Source organism: Cinclus cinclus, chromosome 24 (genome assembly GCF_963662255.1).
Source record: "Cinclus cinclus chromosome 24, bCinCin1.1, whole genome shotgun sequence".
Taxonomy (NCBI): domain Eukaryota; kingdom Metazoa; phylum Chordata; class Aves; order Passeriformes; family Cinclidae; genus Cinclus; species Cinclus cinclus.
Window position 1 is genome coordinate 925,298 of NC_085069.1, and position 8,685 is coordinate 933,982.

At 50.3% G+C, this 8,685-nt stretch overlaps 1 protein-coding gene across 1 annotated transcript in view; it reads left to right on the forward strand.

Moving 5' to 3' along the window:
• SCN4A (sodium voltage-gated channel alpha subunit 4) overlaps positions 1 to 7,926 on the forward strand; it is a 29,973-nt gene extending 22,047 nt beyond the window's left edge. Inside the window, 8 exon segments of the mRNA XM_062508438.1 lie at positions 475 to 648; positions 1,281 to 1,403; positions 1,636 to 1,914; positions 3,128 to 3,181; positions 4,558 to 4,695; positions 5,238 to 5,342; positions 6,030 to 6,300; positions 6,737 to 7,926. Of these exon segments, the coding sequence (XP_062364422.1) occupies positions 475 to 648; positions 1,281 to 1,403; positions 1,636 to 1,914; positions 3,128 to 3,181; positions 4,558 to 4,695; positions 5,238 to 5,342; positions 6,030 to 6,300; positions 6,737 to 7,926 (2,334 nt within the window).
• Positions 7,927 to 8,685: the final 759 nt, after the last annotated feature.

An 8,685-nucleotide genomic window follows, 5' to 3' on the forward strand; every position in this document is an offset into this window, starting at 1 on the left:
CATGTCTGCAGCTTGCTCTGAAGTGCTTTGGGGATGTCTGAGGTTGTAGCTGGTGCAGGAATTGAAAGCTGTGCTACACCAACTGTACACCTGGTCACCATGGGTGTAGTACTCACCCAAACTCCTCAGGGCACTTAGAAAAGTTCCAAAGCATCCTGAGGTGTGGGTTGGTGTCCTGGGGTTTGAGACACCTGGGAACTGAAAGCAGTTGGACTTTGGCTTCAGTGCAGCTCTGCTTTGAGTCCAACCCCACAAAGCCAACAGACCTGGAAACAGGAGCTGGACTCCATGGTGATCAGGTCCCCATAGACTGGCCATCCTTGGGCTCCCAGCTTCCCGAGCCCTGGGAAAGCAGGGAGATGCCAGCATGGTTGTGTTCTGGGATGCCACAAGTCCCGTGGAAGATGACTCTCACGTAGCTCTGTGGGGTATTCCATGAAAGATGACTCTCACATAGCTCCATGCCCCTTTCAGGCTTTCGAGGACATCTACATTGAGCAGCGCAAGGTGATCCGCACCATCCTGGAATACGCAGACAAGGTCTTCTCCTACATCTTTGTCATCGAGATGCTGCTCAAGTGGGTGGCCTATGGCTTCAAGGTGTACTTCACCAATGCCTGGTGCTGGCTGGATTTCCTCATTGTAGATGTACGTGATGAGCAGGGCCAAGCCAAGGGGCTTGCGGGTGTCAGGGGCTGTTGTAAATGAACCCAGATTGTATTTTAGATGATAAAGGGGTGTCTGTGGAATGAGGGCTTATACCATTTCTTAAAATAATGGTCCCCCATAGGAAGGAGCACTTCATTCCTCGTTGCAGGGACCTTTCAAACCCTTCTGTTTGACACACATGCCAGGAACAGCCCCCTCAGTTCCACCAGGCCCAGTAAAACTATGAAGGGACACAGGGTTTCTCAAATACTATGTGACAGAGCAATCTGTGCTTTTTGTGCCCCACATCATTTCCACCCTCACTCTCAAGTGTCATTCTGCCCCATCCCTGGAAGTGTCCAAGGCCAGCCTGGGGTAGTGGAAGGTGTCCCTGCAATGGCAGGAGGTAGGACTGGATGGTCCTTAAGGTCCCTTTCAACAAAAACTGTTCTGGGATTCTGTGAACCTTGAGGTGTCTGGTCACCAGGGACCCCAAGGACTCAATGTTTGTGTCCATGATGTCCATGTGTTGATGACCACCAGCCTGAGGGACTGGGGAGAGAGAGAAGGGCAGGAGTTGTAGTTGTGTTTCCATTTGAGCTGCTGCTGATCACTTGGGCTGCTCCTTCCAGGTGTCCCTGGTGAGCCTGACAGCAAACTGGCTGGGATACTCTGAGCTGGGAGCCATCAAATCCCTGCGGACACTGAGGGCTCTGCGACCTCTGCGTGCTCTGTCCCGGTTTGAGGGCATGAGGGTAAGTGTGTCCCCATTGCTGCTGTCTCTGACAGGGACATGAGAGCCTTCAGCAGTTCCCCACATCACAGACATCCCAGTTGGGTTTCAGGGGCCTCCAGATCAGTGGGATCAATGCTAAGGTACCTTTGGTCCAGTCTGACCTCACTCAGTGCTGCTGGGGAGGGCAGGGTTGGGGCATGGGGACATGAAGGTCCCCTTCAGGTCCCCTAAGATCTTTTCTTTCCTTATAGGTGGTGGTGAATGCCCTGGTGGGTGCCATCCCCTCCATCATGAACGTCCTGCTGGTCTGCCTCATCTTCTGGCTGATCTTCAGCATCATGGGGGTGAACCTGTTTGCAGGGAAGTACTACAGGTGTGTCAACACCACCACTGGCGAGCTCTTCGACATCAGCATGGTCAACAACAAGAGTGACTGCATGGCCCTGCTCCACACCAATGAGGTCAGATGGGTCAACGTCAAGGTCAACTTCGACAACGTGGGCTTGGGATACCTGTCCCTGCTGCAGGTGGTATGTCACGACATCAGGTGTCACCATCTAAGGCATATGGAGCGGGGCAGTGGGATGAGTATTAGCGCTGATGTGGGATGGGGTTTCTTATCTCCAAAGCTGTTTTTCAACACCAAAAAAACCCTTAGGAAAGGGTCAAGGAGAACAAGGACAGGGTAGAAGATGGGAGGGGAAGGTGTCACCAGGGAACTGCTACAGATGGGTGCAGACAGCACCAAGGCTGGCACTGCAAAGCAGCCCCTGCACAGCACGGGGTTCAGGAGTCAGGAGGGGAGGCTCTGTCTTACCCCTGCACCCCTTTGAAAAGTTCAGGCTGCTCCAGCAATACGTTATGGGACTTTGCGTGGGGCAGGTGACGACTGGAAAAAGGATGCACGTGTCCCCTGCAGGCAGTGGGCGAATGCAGCCGGGTTCCACTACCTCCCCACAGCTGGGCCATGCAGCAAAGGGGAACTGCTCACCACAGCTTTAATAAAAATATAGGTGTGGGTTCTGTTATGGGGCAGGCTGGGGCTACTCCCATCAGATCCAGGGGAACTGGTGGCTGCAACATCGGAAAACAGCCCCAGCTGATGACCCTGCTTCTAAATTCAGCTTCCTCTTCAGCCTTGTTGTTCCATCAGATTCAGGAAACAAGATGTGCAGACCTTTTGTTTAACAAATCAGCAGCAAAAGGCTGTAAGAGATGCAGTGGAGACCCTGTAAAAGATCTGGTGTAGCCTCCCACCCTGCTGAGATGGGAATTCAGCAGAACCAGAGGCAGGATATGGAAGTTAGGGCTATGGAGATGGCACAGTTTGGGACTGGAAAGGAGGCAGTTGGCCCTGGCACATCTCTACCTTTGGGAAAATGACTTTGAAGTCAAGAGGAGAAGGGAGAAAAGAGACAATTGCTTCTTTTCCCTGCCTTGTTTGCAGTGGTGTTTGGGGAAGTCACTGGTAGCCTCAGCCCCAGAATGGTCCATGCATATTCACATGGGAATTTCCATATATCTGAGACATTTTTCTTGTGGATTCAGCCCACGTTCCTCTCCTGCTATTCCCACAGAGAAGCTGGAGTGCTCAGAGCTAAACCCCAAACACACACCCATCACCTTCCCTTTCTTCCCAGCCCCAAACAACTCCCAGAAAATGCATTCTTCTCCACTGCCGTAGAATCACAGAATTCTTTATGTTGGAAAAGACTCCAAGTTTGACCATTCCTATTCCCACAGGCAACCTTTAAAGGCTGGATGGACATCATGTACGCAGCTGTGGACTCACGCGAGGTGAGGGGACACACAGGGACACATTATGGATTCCCCTTGGCAGAACAGGATTCCAGAACTGAGGCTGGCAAAGATCCTTGCCTACAGCATCACCTCTGTCTCTGCCTTTTGGTGCTGGGGGCTACCTGCATCCCGTCCATGACTTCAGCCAGGACATGGGCTACAGGGTGGAGAAACCCCAAAATGTATCAGATCGTGGAATCCCAGCACAGTTTGTGTTGGAAGTGACCCTAAAAACCATCCAGTGCCTCCCCCTGCCATGGGCAGTGACACCTTCCACTATCCCAGGATGCTCCAAGCTCTGTCCAACCCAGCCTTGGACACCTGGGCAGCCATGTGTCCCTGTGCCACTCATATCATTGTCACTTTCAGCCTGGCCCTAACTGGGCTCCCACGTCACCCCACAGCTGGGGCTGAATCTGCTCCACTCAGCTTCAGTTCCGGGGGCCAAAATCCCTGTTCTGCCCCCATTGCTCTAACCTGGGGGGCTCGTCCTTCTGCCTGCTGTGACATGATATCCTCCATGAGCCCTCTCACAGGAAAGCTCATCCCATCCTGGAGAAAGTGCCTGGCTTGCTTTGAGCAATGGCTTCTGAGAACAGAGTAGCCAGCATTTAACCATTGGGTTCAATGAGTGATTAAAATAAACCAAGTGTTTGAAGGGTGTTGTGCAAAGGCTATTCCTTCTGTTGTCCATCCCCAGAAGTGTTCCCACAGCAGAAGGTATTTCCTCCTGTTCTCCAATCACACTAAGGGTCACCCTAGACAGGCCTGAAGGGGTGGCTTTCATTGCCTGTTTTTAGCACCCTTCCATCACTCTCTGAAAATCCCTCAGGCCTCTGCCCCACATGGGGCAAAGTTGGTTTGGGAGAAAATCCGAAAATCCTCCCTGTTCTGCCAAGAGCTTTCCTCAAAATGGGGGAAACCAATGGGGTCACCTTGGGGTGTCTCTGGTCAAACACAAAGCAGGATTAAGGGATACTCCTTAGGATGAGGAGCAGGGTTGTCACGCTGTGTCACCCAGATGTGCTGGTGTGACAAATTAATCCACTTTTCCTTTCCCCTCTCAGATATATTTCAGCCCTTGGAATGCTGATTATTGGGAAGAAACTCATTTGCTCATTAATATCACTGCAAAGGACATCCTTTCCAATTCCCCAGCCCATGCTGTGGGATCGGGGGTCAGTGTGTCCTTGTCCCTCAGTCAGTGTCATATATGTCCTTTCCCATCACTGCTCCCATTGGGAACACACAGCCAAAAGTTTTGGAGCAGCCATTCCCTGGCTCTGTCCAAACACCACAAGCCCTTTTCTGGGGGCCTGGGGACATCTTTTTGGGACAGGGTCAGTCTCACATTTCCCATCTCTCCTGGCCAGATTGAAGAGCAGCCACAGTATGAGATCAACCTCTACATGTACATCTACTTTGTCATCTTCATCATCTTCGGTGCCTTCTTCACCCTGAACCTCTTCATCGGTGTCATCATCGACAACTTCAACCAGCAGAAGAAAAAGATGAGTATTTCCTGACTCCTGAGGTGCTGCTCTAGGCTGGAGGTGGCCAGCACAGTGGTGGGGTGATGGGACCAGGGCCACCATGCCTGGGACTAGGATGGATCCCAAGATTCTTGTCCATTAGTGACTTCCTGCACTGGACAAATGGCACATGGAGCTTTGTGTCCTGGTCATAGCAGTTACAGAGGACTTAATTTAAGGGTGCAGAGGGAGGAAGCAAAGAGAGGCTGTGTTTTCTCTTGCCTGGGCCATCAATTTAATTTTCTTTGCCCATTCTGGGATCATTTTCCCATGCATGAGGTTGAGACTGCTTCTGGTCCAAACTTGTAGCTCAGGACTGACACCCCAGAGCAGGGGGCAAGCAGAGGGTGGGCAGGGCCAAGCACACTGGTGGTGCTGAGCGAGGTCTGCAGGACACAGAGAGGATACCTTGCTCCCAGCAGGATCTCTGAGGGGCTGGAGATATTTGGTGGGAAGGGACATGGTCAGACACTTGGTGGGAAGAGAATTCCTGAGACTAACAGCAGTGATTCCATTTATACTTTGGAGGCAAAGATATCTTCATGACAGAAGAGCAGAAGAAATACTACAATGCCATGAAGAAGCTGGGCTCCAAGAAACCCCAGAAGCCCATCCCTAGGCCAGCGGTATGTTGGGCTTATCCTCCTGGAGTGGAGCATGCAGGGAACACTTAAAGCCACCAGCTGTCCTAAAGGGAACAAGAAGGGTCCAGGGAAGACCATTGGACCCACTGTTACTCTTCAGATAGGATCTGGCTAAGAACTGAGGCTTCACAAGAGGGTGACATCAGGCCACCTCCTTTGGGTCTGCCCTTTAGCTCTTGGTCTGCTGGCAAGGGCAATGATGGGGTTTGTTTTGCAGGAATTTGGGGATTTTCCTAGTTCAGCTCCCAGCTCCTCTCTGGAAGGGAGTTGGGCTTGGGGAAAGCTCAGCTTTCAACCCCCCAGAAAGAGCCCTGGTCCAGCCAAAACATTTTTAGTTGGGATCTGGGTTCTGTACCCCTGCACAAGGGAGATCCTTCCCATGTGTTAATTTGTGCCTTATTAGCTGTGGGTGTAATTAGCAAGTGACTGTGCCCACTCCTCCCAGCTGTGGCATTGCCAGGTGTGCTTCATCCTGAGAGGTGCTGGGAATCCTCCCCCCATAACTTTTGGGCCTGTGTGAGCTATGCTAGCCACAACCCTGAGGTTTCCCACACTTGTAAATATGGTTCCTTCTTCTCTTTCTGTTGTGTTTTTTGTTTTGTTCTGTCTGTCCCATATTCCCACCTCTTCTCTGGTGCTTCATCATCACCCTTGTGTCACTCATTGCAGAACAAATTCCAAGGAAAGGTGTTTGACTTTGTTACCAAGCAAGTGTTTGACATCACCATCATGATCCTGATTTGCCTGAACATGGTGACCATGATGGTGGAAACAGATGACCAGAGTGAGCTCAAAACTTCTGTACTCTACAAGATAAACCTGGTCTTCATCGTCATCTTCACTGGGGAGTGCGTGCTCAAGATGTTTGCCCTGCGTCACTACTTCTTCACTGTGGGCTGGAACATCTTCGACTTCGTGGTGGTCATCCTCTCCATCCTAGGTGAGTCCTGCTGCTCCCACCAGTCCCTCAGGGATCCCACTGAACAATGAAGAGTGGAAGTGGTCTCACCAATCCCCACCACCCAGCTGTCACTGGACCCCACTTGCACCCATCCTTTGAGCAGAGCCAAGCCAGCATGGCTGAGACATGAGAGATGTGAGGCCACTCCAGACCATCAGGCTGGGTGAGGGGCTGGGGATATCTCTGCTCCTCCTTGGTGTTATTTCCCTTGGTGTTCTCTTTCTCCAAAACAGAGAAGCCAGAGTTTAACCCTTGGGTCTGTGCTCAGAAGTTATTTTTAAATATTTTCCCTGTCACTGGAGGAGCCATCAGAAGTAGCCTTACCTCACTGTGTCTGCCCAGACAGAGTGGAGCAAATCCCTTCCACCTCCCATTGGTGGCACAGCAAATTCATCTGTCCTTCATCCCTCCACAGGTATCGTCCTCTCAGACATCATCGAGAAGTACTTTGTGTCCCCCACCCTCTTCAGGGTCATCCGGCTGGCGAGGATCGGCCGCGTGCTCCGGCTGATCCGAGGAGCTAAAGGCATCCGGACACTCCTCTTTGCCCTCATGATGTCCCTGCCTGCCCTGTTCAACATCGGCCTCCTGCTCTTCCTCGTTATGTTCATCTACTCCATCTTCGGGATGTCCAATTTTGCCTATGTCAAGAAGGAGTCAGGGATCGATGACATCTTCAACTTTGAAACCTTTGGGAACAGCATCATCTGCCTCTTCCAGATCACCACATCAGCAGGCTGGGATGGGCTCCTCAACCCCATCCTCAACAGCGGCCCCCCAGACTGCGACCCCGAGCTGGAGAACCCCGGGAGTTCAGTGAAAGGAGACTGTGGGAACCCTGCCATTGGCATCTTCTTCTTCTGCAGCTACATCATCATCTCCTTCCTCATCGTGGTGAATATGTATATCGCCATCATCCTGGAGAACTTCAGTGTGGCCACAGAGGAGAGCAGTGAGCCCCTCTGTGAAGATGATTTTGAAATGTTTTATGAAACTTGGGAGAAGTTTGACCCAGATGCCACCCAGTTCATTGCCTACAGCACCTTGTCTGACTTTGTGGACACCTTGCAGGAGCCACTCAGAGTTCCCAAGCCCAACAAGATCAAACTCATCACCATGGATCTACCAATGGTTGCTGGGGACAAAATCCACTGCCTAGATATCCTCTTTGCCCTGACTAAAGAAGTGCTAGGAGACTCAGGAGAGATGGATGCCCTGAAGGCCACCATGGAGGAGAAGTTCATGGCTGCTAACCCCTCAAAAGTTTCCTATGAACCTATCACCACCACCCTGAAGAGGAAACATGAGGAGGTCTGTGCTACCAAGATCCAGAGGGCTTTCCGGAGGTACCTGCTGAGGCGCTCGGTGAAGCAGGCATCCTACATGTACAGGCACAGCCAGGATGCCCTGGGAAAGGATGCGCCCGAGAAGGAAGGGCTGATCGCCACCAAAATGCAGGAGATCTATGGGAACACTGGGACAGATGTGAAGACAGCCCCTGCCTTGGGCCTTGAGCGCATTCCCGGCTTGGAAATGCCCCAGGATGCTCCTGAGGAAGCACAGGCTTGGGATAAGGAATGTGTGGTGAAAGAGTCACTGGTGTAACACAAGGAAATTCCACCTCTGGCCCAGCCTGAAGAGACTTCATTTGTATCTCCTGTTCAAAGCTCTTCCATGCACAGATCTCTAGATCTTAGATATTGAGCTAATTTCAGATATTTCAAGCAGCCACCTTGAATTTAAAAGCAGGATCTCCTCCTGATCCTGGGTTTTACAGCCCACTGCATTTGCAAAGAGTTTAATTCTTTTTCTTATGAGAACTCAAATGTGAAATCTGTTGTCAGTGAAAGAGAAACAAGTCAGTTTTGAAATTATCTCATCATGGTAACGATGGTTTTCAGGCATGAACAGAAGAGTATGACTGTCCTTTCACTTAAAGTAATTATTTATTAATGTTATTTCACAATTAAGAGATTTTCCTGGGTTTTATTCTTCCAGAGTGCAACCAAGCAACCAGTGAAAGATGAGCCAAGTGAAATAACATTAAGAATAATTATGGAAAATAGAAGGTTTTGTGAACAAAAATATACAAAGTCTTAAAGTAGCACCTTTCTTTTGAACTTCTGAATAAACTTGATGATTATTTTTTGTTACATACAAGAGAAAGTAAAATTATGTCTTAATAATTGGTTTGCAAAGCCAAATCAAAGCATCTGCACATTTGTTCTCAGGGTTAAATGTCATGTTTTCAAGGTCTCCTGAATATGCATTGAAACCAGAAATCATTCAGGTCTCTGTAGAATCAATGTAAACATGTTTATAGTCAGGTTTTACTCTGTTTTCCCATTTCCATCCAGGTTTTGT